Source organism: Sander vitreus, chromosome 20 (genome assembly GCF_031162955.1).
Source record: "Sander vitreus isolate 19-12246 chromosome 20, sanVit1, whole genome shotgun sequence".
In the NCBI taxonomy this organism is placed as follows: domain Eukaryota; kingdom Metazoa; phylum Chordata; class Actinopteri; order Perciformes; family Percidae; genus Sander; species Sander vitreus.
The window spans coordinates 7,845,330-7,862,597 of NC_135874.1; the positions used below are offsets into that span (position 1 = coordinate 7,845,330).

The window sequence follows — 17,268 nt, forward strand, 5'->3', positions numbered from 1 at the left end:
TAGTTTGAAGGATGCTCTTTATGTTCACATACCTCTCCATCTCAGTGCACCAGAGTATGTCTTCCTTCTCGTTCATGTAGACAGGGAAGTGCTGGTCCTTGCCCTGCTTGATGGAATTAGACCTGGTGGTGATGGTCCTCACCTTGTCAAACTGACAAAAGGAACAAGAGGAACAAGAGAATGGACAAAAAAAAGGAACAAGAGAAATATTATTCCATGAGTCTCTTTGTTTGTTTTTTAAACCTGAGGTTTTACCTCTTTTATTACTGCATTATGGATCAGATCAATTGATAAACATGAGTGTGTGGTTAAGTTCTCAGTAGTGACTGATGGACTTTCAAACTGTTACCTCTTGCTGCCACTGGGAGCTGCCCATGTGCAAAGTCCCTTACTCCTGCTTTGAACAGTTAAACGTATGTCATTGTGTTTTTTTGCTGTAGTTTTTTTTTTTTAAACTAAAATTGCAGTTCTGACTGTCACAAACTGGTTTCCTTGGTTTTGAAAGCATGAGATGAAATTGAAAACATAATTTATCTTGCTGCCATCAGATTTTTTTTTTAATGCAGTTATTGTAGGTCACTTTGGACAAAAGCCTCTACCAAATAAATGTAAGGAATGTTAAGATGCATGCACTTCTGTTGTAATATATTTGTTCCATCAAAATATTACAAAGTATTATTAAGTAAGTACCTTAGCTGTTCTGCCGTGTTCTAAACAGTCCTGGAGGTCCACCCTGTCATTGTACATAGCACTCAAAGGCCTGAAAAAGAGAAAGAACAGGAGCCAAACATATTAAGACCTATAACTTTGGACTTAATTTAACAAATCTAAAACTGCACATTTTTTGCTTTGCTGATTGTAGTCTGGGAGGGCCATGTATTAATTAGATTGAGTTGGTTGTCTTTTGAAGCGTCCGCTAAAATAGACAATTCTCATATTAAAACTTACATACACCTGATTAGATTTACACACAACTTGCTGGGCTGCATTTGTATAGGATGAGATGGCTTTCGGAATAACGAATGCACTTGTGTGCATTCACAAATGTGTTATTGTGTCCACAAAAATATTTTTCAATGCACACAAAATATTTATCGTTGTACATAAAAGTAAAAAATATTAAATCCACATCTAAAAAAAGAAGGCCCACAATTGTATTACTGATGCACACACACATATTATACGTTTTAAATAAATGTAATAGAAATCCACAAATATATGTATGAAATATGTTTTCATTAAAACATATGTAGATGTTGTTATATTTATACACAAAACCAGCATTTGCAAACTGCTTGTTTTTGTTTTGTTTTAGATAATTGTTTGGGCTTTTATCGACATCCATGGGTGAGCCCCACAAACTGCTTGTTACGTCATGTGTGAACTTTTATCTGTAGCCTATAAGATGTCTCGTTCCGTTTCAGCCAATCACGTAAGCGTAGATTCGAGGGGACGCTTTACCACGTAGCGTTACATCTGCGCAGTCCTACTAGTCACTCTGCAATTAAGAGTTAGAACCAAACAGCTGCCCTGCTGGAGGTCAACCCCCGAGTGAAAACATAACATGTTTAGCTTTTCGTAAGTGATGAAATGTTCTTGAATTATGAATGATAAGTTACGGCGCTAGCTCAGCTCAGTTAGTTAGAGAATTAAACCTGTTAGGTCGGTTTAACTGTGTCGTTTAACGTTAGCTAGCTGACGTTACATACAGTAAGCTCCGCATGCTAATGAGCATTCTGCTTAGCCAAGTAATAGGAAGAAGTAACATTATTTATACTGTGAAAATACTCCACTACAAGTAAAAGCCCTGCATTCAAAACCGTAGCAAAAGTTTGTATTAGCAGCAAAATGTTTAAGTACTCATTGCAGTAAGTTGTTCCCTGTCAGGGTTTTACCTAGCTATATACTACTGTTTCTGGGTTTGTATTACCGCTGCATTAACGTGTATGTAACTCCTGTTCCTGTATATACTGTTGGGAAGTTTAATGTACAGCAATGCATCATATTATATAAGATCATCATATGTTTGTAGCGTCGCTGTCCTGTGAGAATCATGTATCTCTAAAAAGTCAACTTTTCGTGGTGTCAGAAAAACAGCACTGTTTTCAGCTTTGTGACGATGCTTTTTTTCAGCTGATATATATAACAGTTTATAGTTTAACATAGAAACTATAACATAGTTTATTTGGCTTAAGAAGTAGGAGAATTTTCTCAGCCCATAAAGGAATACTTCATCCTTCAGTTTATCAGAAATATCCACATTCAAAAAAATCACCAAATCTGGAGATACATGGTTGTCACTAAACAGGAAGGGGTTGAAAAAATGTAATCTGAAAAGTAACTGAAGCTGTCAGATAAATGTAGTGGAGTAAAAAGTACAATATTTGCCTCTTAGATGTAGTGGAGTAGAAGTATAAAAATGGAATTATTCAAGTACCTCTAATTTGTGCTTAAGTAAATGTACTTAGTTACATGTCACCACCTCTGGATAAAGTTAACGTTGGTGAAAATATAATGACTGTTCGATAGGGGCTTTCGTCTCACGCCGAGGCAGCAGCACAGGCTTTTGTGTAGTCGTTGGCTAGGCAGCTGTCCCTGTGCCCAACCGCATTGCTTGAAATGAGCAGAGCAGAGAGCACCCCAGTTAGGGCTGCAGCCAGCACCTTCACTACTGTGCCTCCCAATACTGAAATGTGGGTGAGGCAGGCTATGAGAAGGTAATGCATTTAATTTACTTTAACTTGCTATTCCTACATTTGGCAGTACAACAAAATCAAATGATGGCTTAGTCCTGTAGATGTGTGGGCACCTGTTTATCTGTGTTTTAAGCCCCCAACGTCTCCTTCAAGGCAGCGCTGCCTGGAAGGCACTAGGCTTAGGCTATGGTTAGGGTTAAGGTTAGGGTTAGGTGCCTTGAAGTCAACGGTCGCAGCGCTGCCTGGAAGGAGATGTTGGGGGCGTAAAACACCATTGAGCTGGACACCTGATATTTGAGTCTGTCTTCCATTCACAAAGTGAAGTTAATGATACGCTAATAAGGGTTTTTCAACATTTTCTATCTCCTCTTATGTTGCTATAATAAAGATAAGGAGGTGTGCCGGTGGATGAGGTCAGAGAGGTAGGGGGGAGCCAGGTTGTTGAGGGCTTTGTAGGTATGGAGCAGAATCTTGAAGTTTATCCTTTGTTTAACCACGAGCCAATAGAGGTCATGGAGGACTGGGGTGATGTGGTCACGTGAGTGGGTGCTGGTAAGTAGGCAGGCAGCAGAGTTCTGTACATACTGAAGTTTATTGAGGACTTTGTTGTGGTACTGTAGACGTAGAGGGTACTGTTGCAGTTGCAAGCCTGGATGTTACAAAAAAAAAAGCATGACGAAAGCATGTTTCTGCAGCAGTAAGTGACAGTGATGGTCCGAGTCGGGCAATGTTACGGAAGTGGAAGAAGGCTGTTTTGGGGAGTTTGGGACCATGTCAAATTTCTCCAAAACTACCACCAAAATCAGTTTCAGAATCGTGCTTCATTTTGTATACACAACAACTAGTTTCAGTATTTTAAACGAGGTTCAGGATTTTGGACAGGTGGCATGTCATGTACATTTTTGTAATTTAAACTTAAACTTTGAAATTGGTCCAGTATTAAAGTGCTCATATTATGCTTTTTGGCTTTTTCCCCTTTCCTTTATTGTGTTATATATCTTTTTTGTGCATGTTATAGGTTTACAAAGTGAAAAAGCCCAAAGTCCATCCCAAAGAGACTTACCATCTCCAACAGAAAACACTGTTCACAAACTGCTCCAAACAGCTCTATTGTAGTCCAGCCTTTACTTCCGTGACGAACGTGTGTCACTTTGTAACACGTTATAATGCTCGCCTAGCTGCTAGCATGGCACGCCCTCATACTCTGCTTCTGACTGGCTAGTAGTCCTTACCTAGCTACTGCGCATGTGTGACTCCCAACAAAGATAGAACAGAAGTGAGATGCCTCACTCTGTAGCTAAAACAGAGAGTTCAACACACAGGGTGAAAAGAGGAGCTGCAGCAGTGTACAGTACAACAAATACATGGTTTTTTTTTGAAAATTAAACCATGTAAACCTATTCTGATATAACCTCTAAATATAATTATGAACCTGAAAATGAGCACAATATGAGCACTTTAAGCAAGATCGCTGCAGTCGGCAGTGGCGAAACAAGCTACAATGTAAGTTAATACCAACCATCACAACTCTAGTTTTGGTTGAAATAAACACATAGTTTACCGATTTACATAAATATACATAAAATACGTTGGCTCTGTAAACGCTAAAAGTATTCCTTTTTTAAATGGTCTGGTGGGTTTAGTGCTAGTGACTTTAGAGCTGTTTCTGGTTAAACAGAAAGGTCTCAAAGAGGTTTTGAAGGTCTATCTCTGAAGGGATCCTTTCCATAATGTTGACAGACACTAAGACTATTAATCTGAGCCTGTCAGTGACAAAACAAGCACTTCTGTGAAGGTAAATACAAGCTGGACTGCCCTATTACATTAGCCTACATTGTAGCTTGTTTCGCCTCTGCCGACGGCAACGATCTTGCTGGACCAATGTCAAATATTGTTGTTCCCATCAGTCACTTAGACACAAAAACATAGGGAAATCAGGTTGAAAAAAATTGAGTTACCCTTTAACTAGGGTAATTGTTAAAAGCTGTGCTATGTTACACTGCAACTCTGTAAATGCTTTTTTTGTGTACGTCACAGGTTGCTGCTTCCCTCACCATTCAGACACCAACCTGTTCATGCCAGGAAGGTTACCCCAGAAGTAGCGGGCGCGGTGGGCAGCAGACACTTCCTTGGCATCGATCATCACTGGGTTGCACTGAAATCCAAGTGAAGCAGAGAAGAAAAGACACCAGGAACCAAGGTAAGATGCTGTTTTCAACAGTGTATTACAGTACAACGAAGTGCAGTTACCATTTAATAGCACAGTATTATTGGTGAGAAAATCCTTGTATAGTTTAGATTGACTAAAATCAATTAGAAAAAGGTCAGCTTCAATGCATTTTTTTTTACGGTATCCCACCATTTAAAAAAGGGTTTCAAAAGCCAAACACAAAGTGGAGAACATTTGTAAACCTATAGCTGACCTGGTATTTACATGACAAAATGCAATATGGAGAGCAAAAGACACTGTCTAGGAGTACATTAAACATGGCACATTCAAATTATTACATCAATATTAAGAGAGTGCTCCGTTCTCATGATCTATCTAAAGATAATTCATTAGTGCCACAAGGGGGCATTCATAAGCCATCAATCCTTTTATCACTGTGTCTACATTACAATCTAAGTTTTAACTAGTTGGTAGAAGTTATGAACTGAAGGATTAGCTAACAAGTTCAACGGTCAGAGAGAAACTGACCTCTAAAAAGCGAGATATGTCCCTCTTATCGCTGACACCCATGGCAACCACATTTTCAAAGAGCCAGAAGAAAGGCCGGTTTTCCCCGTTCTTCGGTCGAGCCTCATGGAGCAGCCTGTAAAACTCAAAGAACAGGCGGCCGGTGCCCTCTGTGGGACAGAAACAGTCATTGAACAGTGTTAAAGTACAGTAAGAGGCACATACTGATGATACTTTAGTGATTTGCTATTAAGATGATCAACCTTGTTGGTATTTGACAGGATCCAAAACCACATCACAAAGAAAGTCCTAACCGTGAACAGTAAACGTACCATAAAGACCTTTCCTCGCAGGATTGACTATAGAGAGGTCATTACATGGGCTTCCACCAATAACTAGGTCAAAAGGACCCCACTCCTGTATCTGTACATAGATAAGATACAGAGTCAGAAACACAGACATAAAGACAGAAACAGTATAGATAATGATATGTTGTAAGACAAAGTGATCCAGCAATAAACTCTTCCAGCTTTCAGGTATATTGTGCAAAAAATACTCTGTAAAAAAACTATTTTGAATATAAAAATAACCAACATAACCAATTCAGTTTGACTTGTAGAGTCTAGTGGATGCTTTAAAATGGTCTTTATTGTGTTCCCGGTTAATGCAGTTGGTAATGAGGCAAGGTAGCTAAGCTTTTTGTTTTTCTCTTAAAAGAATATTGCATGTCAGGGGCCATGGAATCACGTAACATGATGTCAGTAAACTGTACGTATGGCATGTTAAGGAACCTTGTTGGTCAGGCATAAAAGAGACTACATATTTGATGTTTGGGAGTGCTAGGGTCCAGCTCTCTGTGGTTTACCAGTATTAGAAATGGAGATCCGCTGTTGTTTAGTAGACATTTAGGTCTCATACAAGAACATTTTTGTATTCTTATCCTTAACTTCTTTTCAATTTTTTGGTGAAGTTTTCTCCTACGAGTGTTTGCCAAACACCGAACTGCACAAACCTTTTGTAAATTGCTCGTTTCAGCCTGATGAGGGCCACCTCTTCATGAGGAGGTGGGCCATTTGTTCATTAGTGAGGTTTGTTCATTAGCATAATTTCTACCCTGAAAACTACCATATCAGGCTACCTGTTTGTGGGCAAGTGTTAAGAAATTGCAATAGTTTGCCCATCACTCTCATTATGATTATTTTGTTTCATGGGGTCGTAATCACTTCGCCTGTATCTCATTTAGAGTTTACAGTCCATGTTGCCTTCATGTTACCATCCACCATATCATCCAAATATAGTATTATTTTTTTCTCTTTTCGATGAATGTGTGTTTTGGTACAGGAACATGCAAGAATTTCAAATTCTTGCAGGATTTCTCCGGGTGCTTAACAACACATCTGTAATTATAGCTAACTATCACTCAGAGTGTTATCACTGTATTTACTCAGTCGTTCAATATGTGCTCATTTCCCACATTTAAGCAAAAAAAAAAATGAAACTCACATGTTTGCGTGTGACATTCCTCACATCACCAACATACATGATGCGACCCTGATGCCGGACGATACCCACAGTGATGGAGTCTTCGCACACTTCAGAAGCTACATAGCGATCCACTTGGATGCCAAGTTCTTTCAACACCAAAAGCCCTGCACAGGACGGGGCCAAAGGTCAGACAGAACATAGAAAACTGAGGACACCAAAACCGATAAACTGCATGAGAAAAGGCAAAAACTGATGTGTAGCTGAGTAGCTGTCTCTGATTTGAAAACAAATCATATGCTGAGTAGTACTGAAAATGACCACTCAAATCCTCCATTTAATACTATACTCACTACAGTATCTGAAACATGCTCAACCTACATTTATCTCCCCTCAGCAATAGGGGTGCAAGATATATCGACTCAATATCGTTATCACAATATCACGTTGCGCAATATTATATCTAGGGGTGCAAGATATATCGACTCAATATCGTTATCGCAATATATCGAAAGTGTAGCAATAAGTATGCAATATTGTGTTTATTTTGTGGAGCGCTGCTGTGTCCCGTCTGTTGACTGTGTGGCTTAGTTGTTTGATTTAAAGCCCGCTTGAAACGCTATAATGATCATGTTTCATTGGCCAGTTACCGTGTCACCTGCACACGTTAGAACACGTCAGCAACAACAACAGAGTGACAGTGTAAGTGAAGAAATAGATAGAGGCAACAAAACGGAACGAATCAGAGAAGGGAAAGAAAAGTTGTGTCCTGTTCTCTTTATTTATTTTATACTGTCCAACCAGTAAAACATGTACTGTTCTGTAGACATGGTCCTTATTTATTTATTCATCTTGTAGCAGTCCAATATGACTGTCAGTTGAAATAAACCTTGTGTTGTATTTGTTATTAATCTATTTTGATGCGTTTTCCCGTAACTTTTGTAGTTTTACATATGTTTAAAAATATCTAAATTAATATCGATATCGCGATATTCATAATCGATATCGCAATATCACATTTTGTCAATATCGTGCAACCCTACTCAGCAATATAATGCTTTAATACCAGTCACATTTTGACTAGTCTATATGCACGACGTTTCCCTTCCGGGTTTGCTCCGGTGCCGCCGGAAATTCCACTGGAGTACCTCATTTCGGCCAGATGTCCGTTACCTTCCGCTTTCTTTGTGTTGGAATTATAAACTCCGGTGGATTTCTGAGGACTGTGGTTAACTGCTCCTCAGATCTCTGCAGGGTAAATCCAGACAGCTAGCTAGACTATCTGTCCAATCTGAGTTTTCTGTTGTCGACTAAAACAACTTTTGAACGTACACGTTCCACCAAAACAAGTTCCTTCCTGAGGCTATTTTGCAGCGGCACCGTGGCTCCGTCCGGCGCTTAGCGCAACCCATGACGATTGTGATTGGTTTAAAGAAATGCCAATAAACCAGAGCATGTTTTTCCCATCCCAGAATGCTTTGTGGACTAGCCAGACCCACCGCCGCAGCGCTGTGGAGGAAGGTCTGGCAATGCGAGACTACATATTGACTGATAAGCTCTTACAATGACTGTGATGGTGTTATTAGATTAAATTGTATGTGCATTTCTTGATGGCCAACAAAGTTATTACTAGGAAAGTAATACATTTAAATGATTCATTATAGTATATATCGTGACATGGAAGTCAACTAAAAGCGTGACTTTCATTTTACTGTGATCAAAATGATTATTAAAATGTTGTGTTTAATGAAGAGGGGGGGCATTTGGTGTAAATTGTTACAAGTGGAACATTTCATAAAGACTTTAATTAGAGAAAGGGGATCTTCTTGTCTAACCTGTTGCAATGCCGTCAAATAGCGACAGGACACGAATGGGCTTCCTCTTCTCCACCATGACTGGGGGGTAAAGTGTTGGTGCATCCTGAAACACAACGCAGAGAGAGAGAGAGGAGAGGAAGAACATGAGACACACAGGACAAAAAGACTCCTCGGTGAGACAGTCAGTGGGATTTATAGACTGAAGGTCCATTACTCACAAAATCTTGTTCATGATTATTTGCAAAGAAGTGCTGGAGACGGCTGGGCCAGTCAGTGCGACGCCCCAGTAGACCAAACACACCCTTCTGACCACACATGTAGCAGTTCCACGGGTCCTCTTTGATGGCTGCGTGGGCCGCTCCTTGACCAACGAGGAGGTCGACACACTCCACACAGAAACACCTGAACACAGGCCAGGTGGGTTCATTAGTACAAGTGATGATATATCTACCAAATATCTCGCAGAAGATAGTGTTGGGTTGTCAAAAATGTTATTAAAAATACATCAGTTAGCCACATCATTGCATCGGGTGGCATGTTCCTTCATTACAATAAAACATGGGCACTGTAGTTTTTTTGTCTTCTAATGGGTTAACAACATGGGCATGGGAAGCATTGAACATTTGGGTGGGACAAGTTAAACTGGGTGGTTCTGGGGGTCTTCCCCCAGAAAAAGTTTAATGGTAGATGTCATTTCCAGTATTCTGGTGGTTCGATATAATAATACTTTTATCTGGCTATACTGGCTATACCCAGAGGAAGTGGTCGGCCCCAGATCACATATTTTAAGATATTCAGAGCCATCTTTAATAATAACCACTAATTTTTTTATTTAAACTTGAGGATCTCTTTCAATCACTTCTACTACTTTGAAAAATCACCAGGGTCTGAAAGGCCCATGTCTCAAAGATTATGTTGTTAGCCAGTTATCATAGTGGCTTTGTTTACACACACATTTTTACACACAACACTGCTGTCGAGCGGGTTCAGCTTACTAGAAAACATGACAGGTTTGGGTGGGTCAAAAAGTGACGAAGCAGTGTTGCAAGTAAGTTAAGTTTCTTTAAGTTAACATACAGAAACGTGTGCAGTACTCTACCTTTCACCTTCTCTTCCCCTCTCTGTCTCTCAAACCGCAGTGCTCTGTCGCTCGCTCACGCATGTCTGTATGTATGTGTACGTGCTATGTGAGAATCTGCCTGGGTGCAAGGTAAAAATGTGCTATGGAGTTTTATTGATTTGGGCATACTCTCAATAAGCAAGCGCAGATTGGAAAGACCGATGTGTTTTCGGAAAAACGTGGGGGTTTGAGGGGTGGGTCCCACCCTCATATAATGGCTCCAACGCCCATGGTTGACAATAACAAAAACATATGCTATCATAAGCCTTATCCTTTTAAAATAGGGGCTATAAGAAATGATTGACAGTTCTCTCCTCCCAAAATCAGTTTCTAAATCAATCAGAGGGAAAGAAAACAGGCCACCCAATTGCAGCGTCAGTCTTAGTTTTACGTTTACAAGGCCTGGTTTTAATGGTTTTGAATGAGATTAAGAAGTTTTGAGAGGCAATGAGTTAACTTCCAAATGGCAAATGCCATCTTCTAACCAGACAGCAAACCATTGTTTGCTGATTGGTCCAACATGTGACTGACAAGGCTCAATCTGTTCTCAGTGGTATTTTTCTAGACTTAAATCTCGTAGTCCGTGTGAGGATACTTTATCAGACTATTACTTTATAGTTAACAGTGGTCTATTCAACCGACATACAACCACACTTTATATAATATTTGTGATCATCACTGCAGTTAAATTTGTGACACCACTACAAAGCCTCTATTATGTGTTCAGTATGTGCAATGACGGCACAATTCTGCTATTTGTATTGGAAGAACAACTGTACTTTTGAGGCAGTGGCATACAAACTACTCATTTGTGTAAAGATAGTGCATTTATATCTTATGGAGATTTATTTGAACAATGTGTCTTCAGGATTAAGCACATTTCAGGAAATATTTACAAATAAGAAATTGTGTAACATCTAGGTTCAATAGTATCACATGTGGATTATTTGCATTTGCTGCAGGAGTGCCACACAGCTTTACAAAAGTAATAACAATTTTTTTTCACTTTGTGTGGATATGACAGAATATATATACTTTGTGCAAAGGATTTACCTTTACACTGTTGATGAAGGCATTGTGGATTTTGTAGTTCAAACTACCCCCTGCCACCTCCATTACACAGTAGAAATCTTACCGACAGCAGTTGTTGTTTCCGCACATGAGCACCTCTCTTCCTCCGCAGCAGATAGTGCAGTATGACTGGTAACCATCGTCGTCATATTGATACGCACATTCTAGGAAGCAGTTCTGTGAAAAGGAGACAAAATAAAACTGAGCAGTTTGAGATATTTAAAAACCAAGATTTTAATGGGGTGATATCAGGTGCTGCTTGAAATATGTTCTGTTTATTATTAGCTTGAAAGGAGCTGTGATTTTTTTTTTTTTTTTCCACGACGCAGTAGTTGGAGTTGAGACTTTTTAATGACCTCTATCACAGCTTACCTTACAGCTCTGGCACATTCCTCCAGCAAACAGCGGGTGCTCAATGCTAACATTCAGACTTCCACAGGAGATACAGATGTCTGTGGAAAGAAGTGCAGTATGTCAGTATTTAAAAGGGGGAGGTCAGAGAGAAGTGTAATCACACTGCTGCTGCGCTGCTCAGAAATTCACTTTTCAATTAAATTATTTTAACAGCTGTAATGGAGGTGACGATCTAATGAGTGTAGCTAGTATGTTTGGAGAGATCTCACAAGAGAGCCAGTGTAGCAGCAAAAATCACAGATCTACATCTTGACTCTTTCATAGTTTTATTAACACTGACGCATACATGTATGCTGCTTTGCTTGTCAACAACAAGGGCAACAAGCTGCTACAAGCTAGAGAGCACAGAGGACACATCACTTACCCTCTATGCTGCGGCACTTTTGTCTTACTTCATTAACAAGCCGCTCTGAAAATACAACACATGATACAACACTGATGAGAATACGACTCTTGATGAGACCAAATTCTAGCAGGAACTATTACCTTAAGAGAAAATGTTACAAAAGGAGAGAAACAATTGGGTCCAGTTTAGCATTAAATCCATCATGTCTACTTGTCTTTCAAGTAGGAAAGATGGAACATTATTACCCCTAGCAGTACAAGTAAAAGGTAGACTACATTAAATGCTTCTGGAGTAGTTTTTTCTCAACTCATTAAATCATCAAGTTTAGGGTTAAAGTTGGATAAATAACCGGATGCTAATGGATCTGACTCAGAACCAAGAATCTGAGCACGAGTAGATACTTGGTTAATATATATTACAGGTGATTTCCATATTGTTATGCAGCACTAAATTATACAGAGAGTGCTTCAAAGCATTAAGCATAGCATCAGAATTACAAGGTGCAACAGGTGCACATTGAATGCAAAACCATGAATGGTCAAACACAGGGAAATAAAACAAAAAAAAGAACAATGTAAAACTATTGTACTTATAAATGAATCAGCAGATTTTCACAATAGCTTTTTAACATTAGGCCACACAGATACTGGCGTCTGTTATATTACTGAATCAGCTGCTCATTGCCAAGACATCCTACAGTAATATCAATAAAGGTGGTTTGGGAATCAACTCAAACAAACATCTATTCGTAGTATTTGCCACTCTAATGGAGCTCTTGTCCACTTCCCCGACCACTTACTCTGATGTACAACTCTGCTGAGTACATTGAGAGTTCATGACTCCTATTTAACCTAATAAATGAGGCACCTTACCTCGTGTCCTCTCATCAATGATGTCCTTGACCTTGGGTTTCTCTGCTGTGCTTTTGCGAGGCTTTTTGGCTGGAGGAGGCGTATAGGCTGCTGCTTCAGGCTCCACCCACATCTCAGGGTAAACCTCTTTGTATGGGTTACGCTCCTCTGGGGTGCACAACATGTCAGACTATTAATATTACAGGCGACATGAATTATGTTATCACGCTTAGTTTAAGAAATTTGTAGTTGAAGGGGTCCATTAACAGCTTTTATCTGTGAGATAAAGGGGCCGATACACATTGGAAGTTTCTAGGAAATGTAAAAAGACTCCCAGTTGCTGGCAACAAACTTGATAAAAAGTCCAACCATTTAAGCTTGATAATATTGACTTCCTCTTACCTTCTGGTGGCTCTAAACCCTTGGGTCCAGTGGGCTGAAATCCTGTCATAGCCCAGTCAATCATCTGCTTGTTCAGCATTTCCACTGATTTGGAGGTTTCTGTCTCATCACTGTCGGGGCAGGCCATGAAGGCTTTGCCTGCCCGGCTGCTAGCCGCCTACGGACACATAAAAAAACATTTATGACTGAAATGATCATCTACTGAATGATTGAGTGTGGCAATGTCTCAACAAAAGACTTCAGCAACCTGCTTTTTCTTTTCCCTAAGCTAAACGTCTGTTGCCTCTAGCTTTATTTCTAGGGTAGATAGGAGAGCAGTATCAATCTTCTCATCTAACCCTCGGCAAGAAAGTGAATAAGCACATTTCCCCAAATATAAAACTATTCATTTAAATCAGTGAAAACTTTTGTGGCCTTTGTAAGTTTAAAAAATAAACTACATTATAGCTATACAAACACTGTAGTTATATATTTTTTGAGGCAACATGCTCAGTTTGAAAGGCAGATTTTTTATGAGTGAATCAGGCTGTTAAAGATTATTTAAACTAAAATATTTTGAAACCCACTGCTCCTATACTCACCTGTAGCACCTCATAGATGGCTTTCTTGTACATGGGCTGCTTGTTGTAAGTTGGTTGGTGAAAGGCATTATTGAAGGAACTTAAAGGCATGAGTTTTTCTACACAGACCTGTAAGAAAATGATGTAACTGTTTACTTCACTGGTTGGAAGAATTGGTTTGTTGAGGTAAAAAGTGCTTGACATTAATTACGTTTCTGTTTATACTGACAAGAAGCAATTAGTTGAGCAAATAAAACAAAAAAGAAATCTCATTAAAGTGTGTGGTTGTCACTAAAAACTGAAAGCTGTTTCTGCTGAAAAGAAAAAAAATCACCTGACAGAAATGGCTCTAAACACTCACCACTGAGAATTTTCCATCTCCAAACCACATAACCCATCTGGTTCCCTCAGCTGCTCTGCTCCGTCCCGTCATCCACCAGGATACAATGCGGCCTGGCCACCACGAAAACCCTCGAAGCTTCCCCCAAACCAGCTCGCCAATGCCAAAACCACGACCGTCCTGTAGCCAAAATAAAATAAACAAATCATCCGCTCTGTATTAACTTCTAGGCATAATTGTGAAACCTTTTTACAGTCGGTGAAGCCTCAATCCTTAGACCCTCTATTCGAATAAGATTTAACTCCCCAAAAAACCTTTTCTAACTGGAATAAAACGATGGCAGACACCTCAGGAAGAGCAATGGAGGAGAGATCCCTCTCCCAGGACAGACAGACATGCAAAAGATAGCTTGTGTACAGAATAGACCAATATGGTAAAATTATAGTATGGACTATTAGGTTGACAAAATTGTAGATAGAATGTATATGAAGAATGTGGATCAGGTGCCGCCAAACAGATTAATTTCCCTGTTAAAAGGCAAGTTCACAGATTTCCCACATCAAATATGTTTACTGGTTTAGGGAGTAACAGTACATATCAGAGAATAGTTTCACAAACTGTTATATAAAGCCTGTACAAGTCTGGGAAAGTCACGCCCCTCTTTAATATTTATTCAGAAAAAATAGAATTATGTACTGCATATATTTTGAATATGGTCGAAACCATATAATGCTTCCATTGACTGAAATATCTGAACCTACCATAAAACACACACACAATGTTTTTTTAATGCTGTAAATCTCCTATATCATTTTATACACATTGCGTTAAGTCAACATGACATATTTGGTGTGACATTGACATCTTTGTAAATTTCAGATCTCCACGAGGCTATCACAGCTGTAAAACACCTGAAGTGAATAAATTCCCAAAACACGAATGGCTGCTTTACTCGACACAGATTAACCCTGGCCTTAAACTAAATCCTTTCTCCAATAGAGATCTCTGTTGTAAAATCCTGTTAGTCTACAGCTGGACATTAATCAGTGTGAATCAGTATTATCTTACCTCATACTCCGGCTCAGTGTCTGCAGGCTTGGGGGACGTCTTGTCTCCACCTCCGATGGCGATGGGCTCAGGGGTCGTGGCCACAGTGGGGGAAGCGGGGTCAGTAGGCTGCTGCTGCTGCTGCTGCTGCTGCTGAGGTGGCTGCTGATGTTGTTGTGGCAGCGACCGCTGTGATTGCTGTTGATACTGAGGCTGTGATTGAGTGTGCGACTGAGGCTGCTGCTGCTGCTGCTGCTGCTGCTGCTTTGAAGGCGATGGGTGCTTAATTATTGAGACTTCTTCTTTCTGGGTCTCTGTTTCATTCTCCTCATGATCTTTCATCGCATTCATCGCTGACATCAGTTTGGACTTTTTCTCTGCCTGAAACACAGCCCAGGGACAGTAGTGATGGGGACAGGTCTTTCTTAGATGATGTGTCCAGTGAGTAAGGCTGAGTATGTCAATCAATCAAAATTATTTAAAGTGTAAAATCACCATTAGACATGGTCTCAGTGCACTTTACAATTAAAGCAACACAGACATAACAGTCAGCAACAAAACAATGGAACAGCATTAAAGCAGTCATAATAAACTATACAAAACCAGCAACATAAGACAATAAGTGAAAAGGTTTATTTGTGAAGGAAGCAGAATGGATGGTGTGTTATGGTTGGCTATAGTATAATGAGTAGAGGTGGGTTTTCAATCTAGATTTAAAACTGAATAAAACTTGTCAACTGAGTGAGCTTCTTTAACATGCAATAAAAAATACTCTTCCAATCTAACAAATGCAATTGTTAATACAACTAGCCAGTCCTTCCAGAAAAATGTTTTTTTTGTGATTGTTGCGGGCAAAAATCCTTGATTATGCGGCACGTTTTCTTAAAAAATGCAATGGAATATGCAGGATGTTTATGCAATTTTATGCGATGAAATTGCGGAAACTTGCAAAAACTGCGGTTTCATCATGGCTTCATCGCGGGTTTTGCAGCTTTTCGATGATGTTCACGTCGCGTAATTACGTCACTTCATAACGTTCCCATGGCAACGGGGGGAAATGGCTGCTCTTGTGTGAAGTAAACGCAACATTTTTCAACTTTCTGCTAAGATATAGGCTATGTGACTTTTTTGCAACGAAAATGCGAGGATTATGAAATCATGCAAGCCCCGCATATTTTGCGCGGAAATCAGCAATTTATGCGGCGAAAGTGCGGCATATTTGAAAAATTGCGGCCCCCACATAAATATGCAGACTTTGGCTGATTATGCATTGAATTATGCGATCGCATAATCGCGTTTTTCTGGAGGGACTGACTAGCTGTACAAGAGTGTTGAACAAAATGTAGTGTAGAGTAAAATCAAAAAGAAATGATTTAAACGAAGGAACAATTTTAAACTCTGGCTTACACATCTACAAATAGGGCAGTTTGGAGGGAAATCCGCTCCCACTAGGTTGCCTAAAAGACCCTTGAAAGTGATAACTTGAAAGTGAAAGATTAAAAAGAATAGAACAAATAAGGCCATAACAAAAGGCAGACATAACAAACCCAAATCCTAACCTTAGAAAAACCAAACAAAACTCTTAATGTCCGATTGTAAGGCCCATTCATCAACGGCACCGTATACAGTAAGTCTATAGTGTCCAGAGCTGCAGCGGAAAGTTCACTGGGTTTGTGGTACCTGACACTGAACCGCTAGGTCGATCAGAGAGGACGAGACACAGCCAGGATTTAAGCCTCTCACAGTAAATCCGTAAAAACAGCTGCACTCATACTGATGTCGCTCTCTCAAACACACACACGGTAGGACTCACATGCACACACATGTTAACTTTCTTCTCCTCCTCTCACTCTTTAAAAAAAAAAAAAAAATACCCACACACACAAAGCACACACTTACAGTACAGAATATATATCTGCAGTGCCATATGTAAACACGTGTTAGTCATACTATAGGCTCCACGTGAGAGCAGTGCTGCACAGCTGTGCTTACTTTCCCCAAGTCTTTCCCAAATTCTCATGTCTCACACACACTGTAAATGTCCAGAGGTGGACTGGGTGTGGGAAGAAGAGCAAAAAGGCAAGAGAGGAGAGAACATATATTAGTATAGCACAATCCTCCGTCCTCTCTCCCAGTGTGACTCGTAAACAATAGCGCCTTTAAGGGTAGGTGGTGCTTAGACTGCATGGGGAGGGGTTTCGGCGCAGAAGAGTAGAAACATGTGCTCTTCAATCAAGAGGCTCTGCTGTGGTTTATAAATATCTGTACTGTAGTGCTGGATGGATGGTTCAAAGCCCTTGGCCATATGTGTTAGGCTTCTTGGCTCCAGCGCAAGCACATTGGAGTTAGTGTTCGACAGCCTGCTTGGATGTGTGGTTCCAAATGGTAAACTGCAAAAACTAACAAATGTCAATTAAACTGCTAAATGTGCTATGTGTATGGGGA

At 39.9% G+C, this 17,268-nt stretch overlaps 1 protein-coding gene across 6 annotated transcripts in view; it reads right to left on the bottom strand.

Moving 5' to 3' along the window:
• LOC144534817 (DNA (cytosine-5)-methyltransferase 3A-like) overlaps positions 1-17,268 on the bottom strand; it is a 45,389-nt gene that overhangs the window by 3,456 nt on the left and 24,665 nt on the right. For 3 of the 6 annotated variants that reach the window (XM_078276861.1, XM_078276863.1, XM_078276860.1), the window contains 16 exons: positions 14,845-15,204; positions 13,798-13,956; positions 13,458-13,565; positions 12,877-13,033; positions 12,496-12,642; positions 11,642-11,686; positions 11,236-11,315; positions 10,928-11,040; positions 8,891-9,074; positions 8,691-8,775; positions 6,877-7,022; positions 5,706-5,796; positions 5,395-5,543; positions 4,751-4,851; positions 691-760; positions 33-151 (listed from right to left, as the gene is read on the bottom strand). In XM_078276861.1, the coding sequence (XP_078132987.1) occupies positions 33-151; positions 691-760; positions 4,751-4,851; positions 5,395-5,543; positions 5,706-5,796; positions 6,877-7,022; positions 8,691-8,775; positions 8,891-9,074; positions 10,928-11,040; positions 11,236-11,315; positions 11,642-11,686; positions 12,496-12,642; positions 12,877-13,033; positions 13,458-13,565; positions 13,798-13,956; positions 14,845-15,204 (2,114 nt within the window). Of the gene's footprint in view, positions 1-32; positions 152-690; positions 761-4,750; positions 4,852-5,394; positions 5,544-5,705; positions 5,797-6,876; positions 7,023-8,690; positions 8,776-8,890; positions 9,075-10,927; positions 11,041-11,235; positions 11,316-11,641; positions 11,687-12,495; positions 12,643-12,876; positions 13,034-13,457; positions 13,566-13,797; positions 13,957-14,844; positions 15,205-17,268 lie in introns of those variants that run through there. The other 3 variants (XM_078276864.1, XM_078276862.1, XM_078276865.1) reach the window with 2 other exon arrangements.